This window comes from Cuculus canorus, chromosome 26 (assembly GCF_017976375.1).
Source record: "Cuculus canorus isolate bCucCan1 chromosome 26, bCucCan1.pri, whole genome shotgun sequence".
In the NCBI taxonomy this organism is placed as follows: Eukaryota; Metazoa; Chordata; class Aves; order Cuculiformes; family Cuculidae; genus Cuculus; species Cuculus canorus.
Window position 1 is genome coordinate 1985140 of NC_071426.1, and position 19520 is coordinate 2004659.

General features: G+C 56.4%; 2 protein-coding genes across 5 annotated transcripts in view; both read right to left on the reverse strand.

Annotated features, from left to right (window-relative positions):
* ZMAT4 (zinc finger matrin-type 4) overlaps window positions 1-19520 on the reverse strand; it is a 209000-nt gene that overhangs the window by 144659 nt on the left and 44821 nt on the right. The gene's annotated exons all lie outside the window — the stretch shown is intronic.
* SFRP1 (secreted frizzled related protein 1) lies at window positions 719-19021 on the reverse strand. The gene is made up of 3 exons (XM_009571487.2): window positions 18378-19021; window positions 11923-12000; window positions 719-3174 (listed from the first exon to the last, which is right to left on the reverse strand). Exons 1-3 carry the CDS (start codon window positions 18916-18918, stop codon window positions 2852-2854), a joined length of 942 nt encoding a protein of 313 aa, XP_009569782.2. The 5' UTR covers window positions 18919-19021; the 3' UTR covers window positions 719-2851.

The window sequence follows — 19520 nt, forward strand, 5'->3', positions numbered from 1 at the left end:
GCATCTCTTTTAGTGCCGTTATTTTTATCAAAACCCTCCACGTGCCAAAAGAGCCCAGGGGGAGCGGAGCAACGACCGGCCAGCCTTTCCACCAGACCCACACAGGAGCAGGAGGCAGGACATGCAGCAGCTTGGCAGGAGAACAGCAAAATTACTTTCCAGGTACATGGAGATGTCCAAAAAGACATCCAAAATGAGATGTCCAATACTACGTGCCAATATGCTCCGAGCTCTGATCAGATGTTTGATGCAACTCATGGAGCAGCCAGTAACACACAACTGTGTTCTGCTTTAAGGAGGTGACTACAGCGGTAATTTCTCCTCCCCAGGGTAGCTCCAGGGTGCACCTCAGGCCATGGCTCTGCGCAGGATGCACCAGCTCCATCGGACCACGCACAAAGCCGTTACCAACAGCAAAACGCATCACTCCTGGACACTCTTTTTTACCACCGCTTTGTCTGAATGCCTTGCGGAGAACAACGCAGCAGCGGTGTTAGCTGCAAACCCGCACATCGTTCCCTGCTCTGTCCTGAGCCACGGAGGAGGGCACTGCCCCGCTGGTTTCGCTGCCTCTGCTCCAGGCTTTGAAGCTCCAGCCTCACAGCAAGCGCTACCAAGGGCTGAGGGTGGCTCTGAGCACACATCAACTGCCCTGCGGCTGCTTCCTGCCCAAAGATGCATTTTTCAAACACTAAACAAGAGCCCGTTACGTAGCGTGTGTCTAGCGGAGGCTGAAGGACGCCCACCAGCAGCCCGGGTGACAGCATGAGACCCCCAGCTCCATTCGATGCTCAAGCATCTCTCCCTCACGCACAGCCAATTCTCCCTCCGCGCCGCAGCTCGGCTGCAGAAGGGAAGCTGGTGGGGCAGAGGGTCTCTGTCCCCATCCCTGCGACTGCTCCAAGATAACCAGCCTTTCTGCTCAGCCTGTCCCAGCCTCCAGGCACTGCTGACCAGGCTGGATTTGTCAGCAGCTCCATCGCTTCACCTCGTCTATCTGTGCTGTTAAAGCCTATGGTTTATTTATTTCTTTAATTCACTGCTAAAGCACATTATCTACAATGATTAATTTTGCATCAAAGGAACAACGCTACTACAAACGGTGGTCTAAGACAACCTAGCGGGACTTTTCTAGAGAGATCACATCCTAAATCCATCGTTCTGTTCGCTGTGGAACAGCATTCCTCAGCGCGCTTGGCTTCTTCATGGAATTCTTCTACAGTCAAGTCCACAGCTCTGTGCCCACATGGGGAATAAAAGGCAATCCTGAGCTAAAGGATAATTCATTTACCAGCTTGGAGTGGGGTTGGTTTAAACCTCAAAATTGAGGATTTGTTATCTGACTTAACTGCAACACAACCGGATTATCTCAGATCGCAAGAGATTCCCTCTCTGAGGAGCCGTGATTGATGAGAACATGGAGTGGAAGCAGGATAGCGTAATTAACGTGGAGCAATACAGGCCCGTGGAAAAGAGAACGTCTCCAATTAGCAGAATAATGAATTTCAGCTTGGATGATAAAAGTAATCATTTGGATGCAATATTCTTTGTCTTTCATAAACTATTTGACCTCACACTAACATGACATTTTGATTAAGAAGGAAAAAAAAAAACCCAGAAGGAGACGAAGCCAAGTTGTCACACATCAAACAGACAAAAAAAACCTGGAAACTGATAGGTCCCACAGCGACTGCAGAGAGGGGAAGATGGAAGCGCTGCTTTTCCCATGGCGCTCCACAGGGACCAGTCCTCGGCGCTCTGCGATCGGGTGTTCTGCCAGCAGCCCGAAAAAGCTGTAAAAACACCCCTGGTGAAGCTCAGGAGTGACACAGGCTGGGGGAGGGAGCTCTCCCCAGCAGGAATCCCAGGCTGCAGGGCTGATCATCAAACGGGGCACGGCGAGAGCCGACCGACACGTCTGGGCAGCAGCAGCATCCCCGCGGGCAGCGGACTCTGCGGTGGGGGCTGATGCTGGAGGCGAGAGGGAAGGGGATGCTCAACGGAGCACCACCGCAGCTGGGGTCCAGGCGAGGCCAGAAGCATCTCCCTCTGCCACGAGCCGCCTCCGCGCTGGGGCTGCGGCACCGTCAAACCGGGCAGGATTGCGTGGATCTCGGAGAGGGAGCAGCGCGGCGCTGGGTTTAAGGGGCTCAGCCAGCTCAGCTCAGCAGAGGCCACTGCAGATGTCCCAGTGCCGCATTCCAAGGATGCGGGTACCAGAGGGCTCCCGACCCAGCTGCTCAGGGTACCACAAGGACCCCGGGGTTAAGGCCTCGACTAAGCAAGTTTAGACTATAATGGGATATTTTTTTTACAGTGAGGGCTATTAGCGGGTTTTATCAGAGGTTGTAATGGGTTCTCCGCTACTCGCTCATTAACTTTCTTGTGAGAATGGGCTGGTTTTCTAATTGGCCGGCTCTGGTTCAAACAGCAATTAATTCAGGGCGATCCTGCAGCCATGAAGACTGAAGGAACACGATCACAATGTCCTTCTGCAGTCATGTAATCTCTAGGCATAACTCCAAACCCCTCCGCTTGCCATCTTTACCTGATAACTGCTATGTAAATAAATGTTCATATCCGTACAGAAATGGGTCTTTGGATATTGCGGGTGTAAATCACGTGTGACCTCAGCGACTGTTTGGTGCACGCGCGTCACACTTGCACACCCAGACGATCAGGAAAATGCCGGCAGAGGGGAGGTGGGAGGGCTGGGGATGGTGAGAGGAGTTCCAAGGAGCAGCAGGAGCTGGAGGCTTGGCTCCAGCATCCCTGCTGCAGAGGAGCAAGACTGAGCTGCCGTGCCGGGCCACACAAGGTCCAGGTGGCAGCCCTCCTGCCACCCACAGCATCACTTGAAGACGGATGGAAACGTCGGGCAGTCGGGAGATTTCATCTTCTTCATGAACTTCTTGAACTCTTTGTTCTTCTTATCCCACTTGTAGATGGCCGTCAGCAGGTATTGGGTCTTCACCTGGCGGCCCATGATGAGGAAGTAGTGACCAAGGTTGTCCAGCTGATGGCAGGGGCAGTCGGCCCCGTTCTTCAGATACAGCACCAGCTTCTTCAGGTTCTTCTTCCGGATGGGCCCCAGCTTCAGCGCCTTCCTCTTCCGTGGAATGATCATCTTGTCCCCGTTCTCCTTCTTCACTTCCTTGATGGTCATCTTCAGAGCTGAAAAACAAGACAGAGAGAGGAGAAAACCAAGATGACTCCTGAGCGAGACTTGGGGCGAGTGGGCAGTGATGAAACTCGCTCTGAAACCGCTCCTGCCTCCCCCTGCTCCCCTCTCCGCTGCATCACCCAGCAGCAACGTGGCCCACTGGCCGCGACACAAAACCCTTCTTGCCTGAAGCGGAGCCATCCCCGTGTCTGGGAGAGCATCAAGGTAAAACACAGACGTCTTCGTTTCCATTTCCCCCCAGCAAAGCACACCGGGAGCTTTTGGTTTGAGAGGGAGATGTGTCGGGCCAGCGCTACGCTCCTTGCTGAGCAAACAAGGTGAATCCCTGCTCCTAGCACATGGAGAGGGTATGAAAGGGCCATTTAAAAGGTCAAATTGGCCTCTCAAACATTTGTTCACAGTTATTCCCAGCCCTCAGGTGCCTGCAAAACAAGTTTCCAAGCCCTCAGCATCCCTACACTTGAGCAGTGGCCAAGAGCCGTGTCTACAGGACCCACGCACAGGAGCCAGAGCTGCACAGAGCCGCCGCACACCTGCACCCTCCCCAGGAGAAGGGGGGTTAATCCCAGACAACTTACATGGAAAATATTTTCCTCTTCGCATTCAGCATTTTCCCCGAGTTAATCACAACCCAAATAAAAAAAAAAATCCATGTTCCTTTGCCACAACCATGAGGAGGAATTTAGCATTCACAGGAAAAATGATGAAAATGTGTTGTACATTAAAGTATCACTTCTGTGCCATTTGGCTCCGCTTCTTTTTGGGGAAAGGCACATATGGACAAGAATTACTAACATATTTCCATCATTGTGGAGTTTACTTCAGAGCGGCAGACAAACTGCGCTCGGGTAGGTGATTAATTGTCTCCTGTCCCTTCTCATCCGCCTCTCCGAGCGCGTGCAGCAGCTGGCACGCAGCAGCCCCTGGCTCTGGCAGGGAGATGCGTCCCCGCAGCTTCGTTCCTTGAAGTCCTGCTCTGCTGGACCTTGTAGCGGCAAACACCCATTGCTTTCGGGATGGCAGCTCTGCTCTCATCCCACCCGAATGGCAGGAGGGCAGCGCGATGACAATCCCAAGAAGGCAGCAGAGTCTCTGTGTCACCCTCACACTCCCAGCCACCGCGCTGGCAACAGCAGGAATGGTATTTAGCTGCACGTGTGCCAAACCCACCCCTTGCCTTTGCCAAGAGCCCCGTCGTGTTATGCTGTTACTGTACAAGAAAATAATCCAGGACTGGAAACCTAACTGAAATGTCCATTCCATCTGTTTTCCAAACTCAGGATGTTTAAGGAGCTGCAAAGACAAGCTTTAAGCAGCTAAAGATGCTGAACTAGATCAATTTGCGAGCAATCTGGGAAATGGAGCGAGTAGTTTTCAGGCAGCTCTAAGCTCCGCGACATTAACTGGGCAGCAGCAGCATCCCCCAACGTGAACCTCAGTCTCTTTTCTCTGCTCTGACTTTTGAGCTCTCACACTGAGCACCACGGTTGCCGGTGCAGGAGGAACGCTATAACACCGGTGATAAGAGACTTCTTCGAAAGGGCGTGTTTGCAATTTGCTTTGCTGTGATGGCTGCAAGTTCAGATCCTTGTTGCTAGTGGAAGAAAACAATCTGGCAGCTAGTGGAGGTGCTGTTCTGCTCCAAGAATCATAGCCTACAGAAGACAAAGAGGGTCTGGTAATCCCGTGCCGTGGGAGCTCACAGCTGCTCCCTTCCCTGCCCAGCAGCAATTTATCTGTTTGCAAGCCAGCAATGCAGGCTCAGGGAGCATGGGAGCTGCCCAGGTGAACCATAAATCCAGATGTGAACTGAAAACTCATGTAACCTCCCTCGTGCAAAGCAGCACACGGAGCCAAGATCAGATAACGCCAAGGAGGGCCGACGAGGGGGCTGGTCAGGGCTGCAAACAATTTGTGTGGGACTCTGCTCTTCGCAGCAGCGATGCCCATCTCAGCATCAGCAGAGGGAGTCTGCAGTGCTGCCTGTGCAAAGCGCAGCCCAGCTCAAGTCTCTGAGCAAATAAAAACTCAAAGTCGCAGCAAATAAAAGACCCAGCTCAAGTCACAAGCAAATAAAAACGCAAAGCATTATACTTACTGCTCAGCTTGCACCTTCCGCTGGTGACCGGGCTCCCCAGCCTCTCCTTGCTCCTCTACTCATGCCACATTCCTTAAGCTCAGTCCCGCTTTCTGGGTGAGATTGCTGGGCACAAAAGGCAGATATCACCACAGCGGGGCCAGGCACACAGCTTGGGCATTCTCCACTCACATCAGAACAGCAGCGCCCGAGGCCACGTTTGTTCACAGCTGCACAACGAGCTCCAAGTGAACACCGCCCCGCAGTGCACGCAGCCCCTGGGCTTGAGGTGTTCCTAAAACACAACGGATTTGGCAGGGGGACCATTGTGCAACTTGCTGCTGCTGCAGCTCGCCTAGCATCACCCCGGCCCCAGGGAAAGGCTAGAGTGGGACAGATGGAGCCTTGGCTCCAGGACCCAGCTGAGCTGCCAAAGCAAACAGTGTCCTCCCTGAGAGCCCTGGCCTTCCCGCTCCCACCGTGCTGCACCAAATCCATCTCAGCGCCAAGTGGGAGAGGAGCTGAAATTGCCTCCAAGACTGCAGGAAACGCTTGCTCACACAGACTCCATCCTCAGCTGCTGCTGCCAGGAGAGAGCTGACCCTAGCGAGAGACCCGGGCGTTATGCACAGCACGCAAGCGTGTGCAGCCCCGAGCCCTGCAGCTGCAGCCTGCCTGCACCACGGCCATGGGGCAGCCCCGGCATCGGCCGCAGCATCAACCCATGCACCACGCGCTGCAGCGGCTCCGCGTCAGGAAGCAGCTACAAACCCATCTCCCCCTTTTTCACGGAATATACACACAAATTCCAGCGCAACCTCTTGTGAAATCCAGGCTCTCTCAGTAAACTGCCATCACATCTCCTCACCCAATATACTCTACACCTTTCTCTTTCACCCACGCTCTTCTCCTGTTAATCGAAGCGTTCACCACGTTCCCGAAGATGCGGGCTGGCGCGCTCACACGGAACACCCCTTGCTCCCTCCGCTGCAAACACAAATGGGAGCACCTATGGGAGCAGGACCCAACTCGTGGCCATTTCAAGAGAGGTGACAGCAGAGGAACCATCTCTGCCATCACAGCAGCACTGGGGGACGGCTGCAGCCAGGACCACACATAAAACCCAGAAAGCCTTTTCCAGCCATTGTCCCAGCTCTGCTGGGAACATCACCAGCACCACCGAGACACAGTGCCGGATCTGCGGCAGCGCAGTGCAAAGGACTGCAGCCCTTGGGTGCCAGGGTAGAAGGTGGGATCCCTGGGGGTGGATGTTCACCCCTCTGGGACATCCACAACCCTCTCTGCTACCCAGGACTGGCCAAGAGAGAGGTTCTCCTCTCCGTGCCCGGGAAATATGTGGCTGATGGTGCTCAAGGCAGAGGGGATTTCTGCACGGTACAGGGAGAGGTTTTACTTTCATGCCATACACGGTCCCAAAACACCCTCTGGTACGTCTGCTCGCAGGCAAGTTGTGGCAGGAGACTTCCCATGCGAGCCAGCGTCCAGCAGCCCACTTCAAAGGCTCTTCCCAGAAAAGACAGAAGTGAAAGCATTAGTCAGGCTGGGAGGGAGAAAACAAAACACAACAAAAGCATGTTGGATTTCAGGATTTAATTTGGAACTCAGCAGCTCTCAGCCACGTTGTGTTTAGAACAGCAAAAATCCTCCCGGGGTGCTAAACCCACACTTCGCCCTTGCTAAGCCCCAGTCACGAAGCTGATGTCTGCCCAGGCACGAGCCACTCGCCAGCGCTTTGCTGTGGCCGGGAGAGCTGGCGCCCGAAGCCCAGCACCAGCACTGATGTTCCCATCAGAATCTTGCCCGCTGCCAACATGAGAACCAAACGTGGCTGCACAGCCCTTGAACAGTGCAGAGGCTCCTGCAATGAGCCCGTGTGCACCAGCTGGCAGCTACCACCAGCTTCCCCCCAGCATCCTTGCTCCCAATACAACACCACAGCATCAACCAGCCCTTCCTTCTCCCAAGGCGCCATCCAGTAGGACCACACCTTCGGTGTCAGGAAGAAAAGGCTGGCACAGGCAGCCTTGTCCCCTCCAAGGTCCTCCTCTCCTGCAGCCCCAAGCTGCCTTGCACTTTGCTGCAGATTGCTCCAACCCTGGGATGCTGACAGAGGACACATGAGAGGGACAGGGCAGCTCTGGATGTGCAGCTGCCTGATCTCCAGCTGCAGCTCTGGTTGGCAGCAGGTCAGACCCCAGCCCTGACCGATGCACCCCTATTAGGCCAAGCCAGGAATGTGGCCCTGGCTCCAAACAGCTCCTACCAGATGCTGGCACAGCTCCACTAGCTCCAATGCAGAGGGAGCAGGGAGCACTAGAGACATAAAAATGTCTCTTTTTCTTTCTATTAAAATGAAACAGGGTATATGAAAGTGTTAGCACACTCAGAGGGAAATTGCTCTTGGCAGCAGCAGCTCCAGGAGCAGCAAAGGCCCCGCAGAGCTGGTTGGGCTCCAGCCTGACAAAGCACAACTTGCGTTTCATCACCCGAAACAATTCTTACTGATATTGCTACAGCTCAGCTTTCCAGCCCCAATCCCAGCGCAGGGAAGAGGAAACCAGTCTCCCAGGCAAACTGGAAGAACCACATTAGAGCGAAGCACCCTCCTATCCCGACACCAGCATTGGGGCTCAGGCGCTCCCTCTTCATCTCCGAGGTCCGCAGGCTGGGATGCGCGAGCCCTGACCTTGCTGCGCCCCACAGGCACTTCCAGCCCCTCTTTTCCAGCACGCAGGAGCGTGGGAGCGGGACACCCTCTCTGCTGTTCTCCTGCCTACATGGGCAGGGGCCCCATTCCAGCACCTCAGGGGCACGGAAGGGAACGTGAGAGAAGGGAAAGCTCTGCTGTTCCTTCACCCTCATTGCTCCTTCCTTTAGAAATCACTCAGAAGGAGGAAACCTGCCAGGAGACACATTAGAGCTGTAACAGGAGAAGGCTGCAGGCAAGGAGCTGTCAGTCACCGGGAAAAAATAAACAGCACGTATTGATTGCGCTGCAGTCTCCAGTGCAGCGCGAGCCTGTTCAGCAGGATCCCCTCAGACCCCAGAGGAAGGGCAGAAACAATAAATAAAGTCACCAAGAGAAACAGAGAGAGGAATGAACTCAGGGCCAGCCCAGTCTGAACAAGGAGCAAGAAACAAGGGAGGCAGTGGGAGCACAAGGGGAGCATCTCGCACTTCACCGGCACCCCTCCGAGCCCCAACTCTTGCCCAAGACCACCTCCGAGGCCAGGGAAGAAAGGTCCCTTTTCTTTACACCCTTCCTGTGTTCAGAACTGGTTGCAGCTCTCTTCCTTCGCTGCCCTCACAACCACCAGTGGTGGGCAACCTGCTCCTGGCACCGTGTCTGTATGGAACCTCTTGCTTAGGGACATGTCCCTCTTGCTTAGGGACATGGTTCTGCTTAGGGACATGGTTTAGGGACTGTTAGGAATGGTTGGACTCGATGATCCAATGGGTCCTTTCCAACCTTGTGATTCTGTGAACCTCTGGGATGAAGGTGAAAGCGGCAGTAACGTTTCAGCAGGATTGGTGCAGGACACACCACCGGCTGCCCTGTGCAGCACCCATTAGTTTAAACATTTATTGTAGGTGTCTGGCTTTGATGAGGGTCTGTAACCTGTCAGCTGCCAGTGTTTACCTTGGTGGATGCGCGTGAAAAATCTCTGTCTGAAGGGCTCGGAGTTTATTTGAGAGCCAGATAAACAGCTCTCCTTGAGAAATCGCTCCATGACAGTAATCCCCAAGACTAAACAAAGATCCAAGGGCCACGTGCTGTGCTTTGAGAAAACTTCCTGAAGTCAGTGCCTCCTTGGCTGGCTGGTTTGCACACCAGGGCAGCCCCAGGAGCACCCCGCGCTGCTCTGCTGCCTTTGGACGTCTCTACAGCATGGAGTTCATCACATTTTCAAATTAGAAACCTCTTCCTGAGACAAAAAGAGAAGGCAGGAGTGGGAAGGAGGAGGAACGGAGCAAACTCAGTATCAGCAAGAGCTCAGACATGTTTAAAACCCAAAGTTATATGCTGGAGTTGTGCTGATCCACCAAAACAAAGAACGATCCCAAATTCCTTGCAGCGGTGAGAAAAGCCGTCAGACTCTGCTTTGGCAGAAAGAACAGATGTTGTTACACGGCTCTGGAGAAACGTGGTGGTCTGGGTGAGGCGAGGGGAGCGCCAGCACAGCTGCGATACCCGACATTCTGACCGAAGCGATCCCAAGGGGAGCCCAAACCCATTCAGAGCTGCCTTTGTCTGTGTGAGCTGCTGTCACCTGGACACAGGCATGGCACACGCAGTGACAACACAAGCTCCTTGACGCAGCAGAGGGTCACCTCATCCCCTCTGGCAGATCCGAGCTCTTCTCAGTGCGCCAAGCCTGTATATCTGGCTCCTATTTCTCTGCCTCCAAGCTCAGTCCCACAGGGACCCATCCCCACCACCTTTGACCACAGCAGGAGGAAGACCTCTGAGAAACCCTTCAAACTGTTTTGGATCAACTCAGACAGACACGGGGGCTGAGGTCTCTTCTACTCGTGCACAGTAACACCGAATCTCGCCACTTGCTGCAGCCCTACCCAGAAAGCCACCTGCCAAGAAATATTTCCATCCTCTGAACGCTGTCACCACAAAATTTCCCAATAACCAACTTACTCTGTGGGCAAGTCAGCGTCTCGAGCCGCTCCACTGAGGCCATGAATGCTTCTGGTTTGGCCTCTGCTCCCTGTTGTGTAACCAGCCCAAAGCACGGGGAGGATATTAAGTGGCAGAGGCTGATGACAAGTTGCGGTTAAACTTGGATTCCCCTTCCCACGCTTGCCCACCAGTGCGATGCCACCTCGCGCCTGTCGGGAGGTGACGGGTCACAGAGTGCCTCTCATTCTCCCATGGGAAGGAGCCCAGAGCCCCTGGATGGGGTGATGCCTCAGCATCACTGCAAACCCAGGTGTGCAACCCCTGCCCAAACCAGGCATGCTGGCCCCAGAGCATGCCCAGTCAGGAAGCTCCCTCCAGCCTCTCTCCACGGACACAGCGGAGCATCTGTTCATCTCCCGTCTTGTACCTGCCTGGAGCAGAGCTCTGAGCACTCCAGCACACCCACCTCTGAGCACTCAGCCAGCAGTTGGGTGAAGAGAACATCCTCCTCCCCGGCCAGGCTGTGCACTGAATCTGTGCGTCTGTTACCTCAAAGTGCAAGCATTTCTGGGAAACCATTCCATGGGAGTTCCTGTCACTGCTTTTCCTCGCTAGAAAAAAGTCTGCGCTGAAATCGGGACTCCAGGCATACCAAATCTGCAGGAGAGGTGCGAACTCATTTCCAGCAGGAAGGGTAATTCGCCAGCACGCCGAGCAGGTTGGGGTTTGCACAGTGTGCTCTGGCACAGGGCACCTCCACGTGCTAATCCCCGAGGAATGCACACCTTGTTCAATACGCCTTTAATAATCTTCTGGGAAAGTTACATACACCAGCAAGGATGTCAAAACCAGTTAATTCTGGGCTTGAGCTGAGAAAGCTAATATTTTCCCCTGCAATGCTTTTTTTTTTCTTTTAAAATGAAGTTCTGCTTACCTGCGATTGTCTGACTCACTCAGCCACAAGATATTTAGGACTCAGCTTTCAAGTAGCTCTGTGTACTTTAAGCTCACTGCTCAGCCCTAGCTAGACAAGGACCAGCTTCGGGTTTTACACCTGGACTTGACCAGAGCAGCATCACTTTGCTGAAAAGAAGCCCAGCGGTACAAGCAGTCTGGAGGAAGGAAGAACCACGTTTGCTCCTTCACAATTGTAAGCAGAATAAGGGTCCATCCCGAGCATCGGTCCTGCAATTGCACACAGCAATCGCAGCCAGAGAGAGAAGGGAAAATATGGGAGAAAAACAACTGTGCAGACATTAAGGTCAGTGGAGAAGGAGGGCAAGGAGGTGCTCCAGGTGCTGGAGCAGGTATTCCCCTGCAGCCCACGGAGGTTAATGGTGGAGCAGATGTCCCCCTGCAGCCTATCAAGGTTCACAGCACAGCAGAGATTCCCCTGCAGCCCCTGAAGGACTGCGCCCAGTGGAAGAGACCCACGCAACACAAGAGCATGGGAACACCGGGGTTAAGTTACGAAGCCCCATGTGTTCACCACAGAACAGGCACTGCCACTTCTGCCCCATCCTCAGACCATCACCATCTGGTTCCCTGCTTGCGGCTGGGGCTGACGGCAGCGATGGGGCCTCATAGTCTGCAGCATTGCTGCTTCAGTGGGTGATCTCGGGTCCTGGGGCATGTTGTTTCACCAGGTGAGATGCTCAGCACCGCTGCAGCACCACTGCCGAGGCGATGCAGGAGGGTGGGCACCGCCACCAGGATCCCACTGCGCTGGACCCCACTGCCCCATTCCCGTCTGCACTCGGACCCGGACACATCCCAGACACGTCCAGTCCAGTCCCATCGCCCGCCTCTGCACGCCGACACTGACATCTAGAGGCACGCTCGCCTCAGGGAAGGGCCAGGCTGCCTGCAGGCGACGTGGCCACAGTGGCCACCGCGCTCCGAGCGGGCAAGGAAGCAGAGTGGCGTGGGATGCAGCCCACGCAGGAGCCGCGCTGCCCTGCACCCACCCACAGCAGCCTCCCCGTGCCCCCAGTGTTCCTCCCTCACCGAACTCGCTGGCACACAGGTGCTCCACGATGGCCTCCGACTTCATCTCGTTGTCGCACGGGGGGCAGACCGTCGTTCCTGGCAAGAGGAGAGAAGAGGCAGTGAGGAGCTGGCTCCAGAAGCGCTGCGGAGCCAGGCTGTCGGACCGTGGCCCTCGAGGGCGGCACGTGCCCAGGCACCTTGGATGGGATCCCGGCTCCCAGCCCCACGGGACAACACCCTGCTGTGGGTCAGGAGCCATCCACCTCCTGCCAGCCCCGCTTCAGCGCTGCCAGCGGCCCCGTGGCCGGGAACGGGCATGGGCAGGGAGCTGCCAAGAGCGGGAGGACAGCGCTGGCAAGGAGCGGAGGTTTCAGGGCCAGGCACTCAGCTGAGGGAGCTGCTCGCCACAGGGCATGGCCCACAGCCCACTAACATTCCCTGCCAGGGGTGTGCCAAGACGGGCAGGCAGAGCCCAAAGCCCAGCACGGCAGGAGGACGGTGCCCAAGGATGGCTCATGCGCCAAGGAGCTGCCCCAGAGCCAGGTGAGGGTTAAGGACCAGCACAGCTCAGTGCAGTTCCCCCTTGTGCCGGGACCACCCCTGCCCAGGCATCACCCAGTGAGCCCCTCACCTCCCTGCCTGCCCCAGGGCAGCACTGGGCAGTGATGCTTTCAGCCCAGCTACATCCTGTAGGTTTGTGGGGCAGCCTCACAGGAGAGCAGAGGAGAGCTGGCTCTGCTCATCATCTTCCTCTTGGGAATCACCAGCCCAGGACATTTCACTGGGATCCATCCCGGGAGGAAAGCTTACTTCATCCAGAGAATACAAATCTGTTCCAGGTTCCCATCTCCAGCTGGAGCAGAGACCACCCAGCAGCACAGATGCAGATTTGTGCTACTGGCAGATGAACTTAAGGAGCTCAGAGATGCTGCTTCTGTTCCCGGTCCAGCAGAACGCAGGGCTCATTCCCACACAAGGGAGTTATTCTCAGGAATGGCGCTGCAGTGAAACATCTGCTGGTGTCTGCGTGCAGATGAAGCACTCATCCCCTTCCAGCCTGGAGCAAGGCTGGCAATGCCGGGCAGGAAAAACTGAGAGGTGTCCCAGCAAGAGGGGTGGCAGAGCCAGAGCAGCTGGCGAGGGAGTCACAGCCACGATCCGTGCAGACCACAGGGCTGAGTCTCCTCAGTTATAGATGCCTCGCAGTGTTTCAGGCGAGACATTTGTTTTCTGTGGCTTCTTCTTTCCCTCTCACTCCCCGAGATCCGTTCAGTGCCAAACACTCCTTCCTGGGGTCATGCACTACATCTTTATTGATTAACACATGCAGGGCAGCTGCCCTTCCAACCACCCCGATGCACAAGGAGCCGTCACAGCACCCAACAGCTCACTTAACGGCATCATTCCCAGTATCCCAGTGCTCACAAGAGCCACCCATCACCCGGGCTGCTTCCTTTTCCAAAACCCTAACACACAATTGCCACTTTTACTGCCTTGACCTAGAGTGACACGGGCAGAAGTGAGACACCATGGAGACACCATGACGTCCCCAACACTTTATTTTTAAAATCAGCCGTCAGAATGTTTCCATCCAGGCTGCACATTTAACGAGCTCGTGACGAGGGAGATGGGATGCTCACAGGAGGCGACAGCCCCAGTCATCTGTCCCCGTTGTAGTGCCAAGAGACAGTTATTATGCTGGGACCACCCTCAGGAATGAGGAGTAGGGGGGTACCTGCCATGCGTCGGCTCATTTCCACACAGCCCAGAGGGCAAAGCGCTTCCCTGTGCCTCCGCAGCGCACACGGGGAGACTGGCCAAGCCCATACAGGCAAAACAAACACCACAAAAGCCATCTCTGCGTTCTCCCTATGAGCTTTCCAAGCAACCAAAGGAAAAATACCCCAAATAATGGAAAATAAGACTCATTGTTCCCTGGTGAAAACACAGGCTTTGTTTTAGCTGTACTACGGCAACTCCTGGGAATGCTCTGGGTCACCAGGATTGTTGGACCCCCTTTGCCAATAGCCACACCACAGGGGCTGGAGCTGCCGCAGCCGCCCGGGCCAGACCCTTCCGTGAAGCACTGCATCTGCCCCACTTCCCACTGGTGTCACAGAGCACGTCTGCCAGCCACACCGCAGGCACATCCAGCCAATATCACAGAATCACCAGGTTGGAAAGGACCCATTGGATCATCGAGTCCAACCATTCCTAACACTCCCTAAACCATGGCCCTCAGCACTTCATCCACCCGTTCCTTAAACACCTCCAGGGAAGGGGACTTGACCCCCTCCCTGGGCAGCTGTTCCAGTGCCCCATGACTCTTTCTGTGAAGAATTTTTTTCTGATATCCAACCTGAATCTCCCCTGGTGGAGCTTCAGGCCATTCCCCCTTGTCCTGTCCCCTGTCCCTTGGGAGAAGAGGCCAGCTCCCTCCTCTCCACAACCTCCTTTCAGGCAGTTGTAGAGAGCAATAAGGTCTCCCCTCAGCCTCCTCTTCTCCAGGCTAAACACCCCCAGCTCTCTCAGCCGCTCCTCGTCAGACGTTCTCCAGCCCCTCACCAGCTTCGTTGCTCTTCTCTGGACACACTCCAGAGCCTCAACATCCTTCTTGTGGTGAGGGGACAGAACTGAACACAGTATTCGAGGTGCGGTCTCACCAGTGCCGAGTACAGAGGGAGAATCCCCTCCCTGGCCCTGCTGGTGACCCCATTTCTGATACAAGCCAAGATGCCATTGGCCTTCTTGGCCACCTGGGCACACTGCTGGCTCATGGTCAGAGAAGACACTTCCCTGCGGCTCTGCTGATGCCCGGGACCGATGGAGCACTTCCAGTCATCCAGCACAGCATGAGCAGCAGCCTCATCCCACTGCCGGGCTGCTGCATCCCTGCACGGGGGCCAAGCTCCTGGCGTGCTACACATGCCGAAGAACCACCAGGGCCTGGCGAGGAGCAGCAGGCACTCCACACGCGGGGAGCATCCTCCAGCCCGGCCACTCACAGCCGGTCACAGAACAGCCGTGCCTGCAGGGCTGCTGGGGAACACCGTTCTGTGCCAAGGACACACTCCTCTCCTAAGGGACATCCCATCATGGCAAGGCCAGGAACATGGATGCCAGGGACCCGACCTGCTCCTGCACAGCTCTGCACTGCAGCAAAACTGCTGTTCTGTGGAGCCACATCTCTCCCGAGGCACCATGCGGCCGAGGCATTCCAGCCCAGGACCTCACCTTCCACCTCCCATGCCATCCTAAGCCAAGAAGAAGCCCAGCCACGACTTGGGTCCTCCTGCTTTGGGCTGTCCCACTGCAGCGACCCAGAGGCAGCCCTGCTGGCACGCGTTCAGCCACTCCGCACCCCGCTGCAGCTCCCGCAATCCAGCACAGCACCAGCCTCCCAGCCTGGATGGGGCCCGAACACTCCAGGCACAGCTTTAGCCTGCTTACAGCTCGTTTTTTCCCTGCTGACCATTTTCTAACACCAGGCTTTGGAGCCAGCTTACTCCAGGGGCAGAAGAAGGAATGTGTAATGCTATATTAATCTGCAACTCCCCTGATGCATCCTGTGGGCCTGCAGGCTTTACCGCCCCGTGCTTAAGGAGAAAGGAATTCAGCAGGTCAGCTCTTTGAGAGGCAGAAACAAATTCCAATTTCGAGGTGTTAATGGGTAAAAACACTGAAAGGGCTTGTTCTTACCAGTGCCCAGAGAAGACGGGGGGCACGGCTGGGTCCTGACCCTCTGGGAATCAATAGGAAACGCACCCCGGTGCCCAAAGGGGCTCCAGGAGCCAGCGCTGGCGGAAGATGCACACGAACTGCAGGCAAGGAAGAGGGAAGGATGAGGCACAAACAGGGGCACGGGCTGAACTGCAGTGGCACAAGCATGCTCACCCGCACACAACCCTCAGCAGCCGGTAGACAAAGCGCTGGGCACCTCGTTGGGTCTGGCCATCACTGCAGGACACTTCTCCTCCAGAGAACGGGAGCAGAAGCGTCAGTGCAGGAGATTCGCCTGCGTTGCTTTACATCACCACAGTGGCCATAATTACCTTTTGAAGTTTGCTCTTTTCACTGTAAGCTGTTTGGGGCGAGAACGTCCCAGTGCACGGCATATGTGGCAGAGCAAGCGGAGGTTATTCACGGAACACACACCAGATCCCTCTGCCACAAACCAGTGTCAGCCATGAAAGCTGCAGGTCCAGCCTGGCATTACCAGGATCCAACCTTCCGACCTTGAAGAAGCATTTTCCAGCAAGATTGTTCATCTGCTCACGGAGCAGAGCCCCCGCCAGGACAATGGGCACAGGGAGCTTTGCCTCACCCCTCCGGAGCCTCTGGGGCGCAGTGACAGCACCTGCAAGGGTTTCTCCTGAAATATTCCAAGCAGCCAGGGCTCCTACACTGCTCCACTGAATGCTGAAGAGTTCACGTTTGCACAACAACTTTAAAGACTCCCTTTCTGTAAAAATCCTTGTGAACAAATTGCCCATTTAAAAGTGTTTGGGACACAAGCTTTGCGAAGCCATTTAGCACAGACTGGTTTATCCGAGTAGCTGCAATACTTCCCTGCAATACTGACCCAGCTCTGACTTACAGTTCCCTCAAAGAGCAAGCGAACCCCCTCTAAAGCTTGTGCAGGATGAGGCCGCTCTGCACACCAAACAGGACCTGCAATAGATCCACAATGGATTCAGATCAGAGCTCATGGAATTCCTTGTCAGAAACTCACTTTAGCAATACCTGTGAACGACAGCGTGGTGCTCCAGTACTGTGCCCACAGGCACATCAGCAGCACCAAAAGAAAGCAGTAATGTCCTGCCAAAGTGCTGCTGTCACGGCAGGTCTGAAAGGTGACCAGAAAGTTCGTGTTAAACACAAGCGAAAACTGAACAGACACTGCTCACGTAGAGACTGTTGTAGCTCAGACTCAGCTGCCCCAGGAGCACGCTTGGCCTGCTATAGTCCTTGGGGAATAAAAGCAACCTTTGTACCCGCAACACAGGACCAACCGCGGTCTCGACCAAGGGTCTAGGTTCACACAGGGCAGATGATTTTAGAGCCTTCCTGGAAAACAAAGAGCTTCCTCCAGCAATCGCATCCTTAAGTGCAAGCTGCAGCAAGGAAGCCAAATGTGCTGCCATTGGCGCTGCACGGGGAGAGGCTGGGTCCCCAGGAGCAAGAGCAGCCAAACCTCACCCCGGCGTGGGTTCACATTTCACACCCCATCTGCCTCCGGCTGCCACCACCAAGACACACAGAGGTTCCTCGTACAGCTCCAGTGGGTGCTGAGCTTGGGAGTCCCTCCCTGCCTGCCTGCAGCCGCTGCCCCATCCCGCACAAGCCATCACTCCCACCTCGCTCCACGCACCCTGCTCCTAGGGACACCTCTGCTGCGGGGGGCACCCCCTTCCCGCTCCCTGAGGAACGCGTCCCACTGGAACGTGGGGATAACACTGCCCAGTCTGCAGCCAGTGAGGGTTCCCGGCCAAACACCACGCAAAGCCTTTGTCTGTAAAGGTAACTGCACACAAGGGCGACCTGGATGAGTTCTGGATGCAGCACAGAAGCCAGGGCACACGGCTCCTGAGCTCCTACACTTATCCCCCCCTGAAACTGGGAGCAGCCACCCCTTTCTGTGAAGCTCCGGACACAGGAAAGCATTGCACTTTTTATAGCCCTCTGCCTTCCCCCTCTACAAAGAGCCCTCCTGCCAGCCTTCCAGCGCGCTCCGATGCGGAACCCTGAAGCCACACCGGGATATTTATTTACTTTAAAAGTTTTCAGCAACCAGCCAGCCTCACTGCAACTCGCACAAACCAACCAGCCTGGCCTCAAACAGACCTGCCACAAGTGATGGAGACAAATAAGAACCGTGGCCACTTTCCCCAGCCGCTTCTTGCTGCCTCCCTTTGCCCCCTCGCCAGCGTGCAGCCCACCTGAGAGCAGGGTTGGATTCCCACCGGACACGCAGCCGCCAGCTGCACAGCTTCTCACCCCAGGACTGTTCAGGAAGCACAGTATCCCACCAGGGTTGCTGTCACCATTTACCCCCGTCAGGCAGCACTCTGGGGACCACGCGTCCCATTGCTGCCCAGAACAGCCCAGCAGGAATCAGGCTTGGGAGACAAACTGGGAGGATGGAGGGTCGGAGCCCTGGTTTGTAAAGAACCAGAGCCAGGCTCCGGTGTCGGCACAGGAATCAGAGCAGCCACCACCCACCATGTCCCAGTACCATCCCATCTCCAGGGCAGAGGCAAGGAGCTGGCAGGGTGTCCTACCTTCCTTGGGACAGGAGTGCTTGTGGAGCACTTGGAGCCTGGAGGAGGACCGCTGCCGGGCAGCAGAGCCCCGGTGATCCTCCTCCTGCCACAAGACCCGCTTTGGTCCCACACGGCTGCTCCGGAGCTCTTGTCCATCCCATTAGCTCAGAGGGATACAGCAGCAGGGATACTGCGCGGGTCACCACTTACCTTTGGGCCTGGAGACCTCAGTGGCATTGGGAGCTGTCATGGCAATGCAGACATCATCCTGGGGAAACTGGTCACACTTGAGCATCTCTGGCCAGAAGAAGCCGAAGAACTGCATGACGGGCTCGCAGGAGTCGCGCACGGCCTCGCAGAGCCAGCGGCACGGGTAGACCGGCCGGTCCAGGCAGACAGGAGCAAAGAGGGAGCAGAGGAAGACCTGAGTGCCCATGTGGCAGTTCTTGTTGAGCAGTGGCACCCAACTGCTGGCCTGGTGCTTCACCTCGGCCATGGTCTCATGGTCCAGCAGGTTGGGCAGCACCATCTTGTCGTAGCCCACGCTGTGGCAGAGCCGCAGGTCGGCGGGGATGGCCACACACTGGTGCGGCTTGGCGTAGAAGCGTCCGCCAGGGTACGGCCCCAGGTCAGACTGGTAGCTGACGTAGTCATACTCACTGGCCCCAGCGCAGCCCAGCAGCCCGCAGCCCAGCAGCCCGATAGCCACTGGGACCAGTGCCCGCAGGGTGAGCCCCTGCCCGCCGCCCATCGCCGGGGATCCCCAGCACTGACCGGGGCGCCAACCCCCGACTGCTGTCTGCAACCGAGCTGAGCCGAGCCGAGCTGAATGGAGCTGAGCTGAACTGAGCCGAGCTGAACAGAGCCGAGCCGAGCTGAATCGAGCTGAGCTGAAGCGAGCTGAGCTGAACCGAGCCGAGCTGAACTGCACCGAGCTGAGCTGAACCGAACTGAACCGAGCTGAGCTGAACCAAGCCGAGCTGAGCTGAGCTGAGGCGAGCCGTGCAGAGCCGAGCAAAGCCGTACAGAGCCGAGCCGAGCCGAGCCGAGCCGAGCCGAGCCGAGCAGAGCCGAGCCGAGCCGCCTCCTCCCGCTCGCGCCCGACCCCGCTCTGGCCCCGTCGCCGCGCGCCGCGGGTTTGTGCGCCCCCGGCAGCCAATCAGGGCGGCGCCGCCCGCGCTCCAATCAGCGCCCCCGCAGCCAAACGCGCTGCCCGAGCGCCCCGCCCCGCCCGGGACCCGCACCCCGGGACCCGCATCCTGCATCCCGAGCCCACCCCGCACCCCGGGATCCGCATCCTGCATCCCGAGCCCACCCGGCACCCCGGGACCCGCAGCTCGGGACCCGCATCCT

What these genes read in the sequence shown, in the direction of transcription:
- SFRP1 (XM_009571487.2), bottom strand. Translation starts at nt 18,918, where the DNA reads ATGGGCGGCGGGCAGGGGCTCACCCTGCGGGCACTGGTCCCAGTGGCT. An exon ending in TGAGGTCTCCAGGCCCAAAG is followed by an intron (nt 12,001 to 18,377) that starts GTAAGTGGTGAC and finishes TCCTCTTGCCAG; the next exon opens with GAACGACGGTCTGCCCCCCG. An exon ending in CCTGTGTGCCAGCGAGTTCG is followed by an intron (nt 3,175 to 11,922) that starts GTGAGGGAGGAA and finishes CTTGTTTTTCAG; the next exon opens with CTCTGAAGATGACCATCAAG.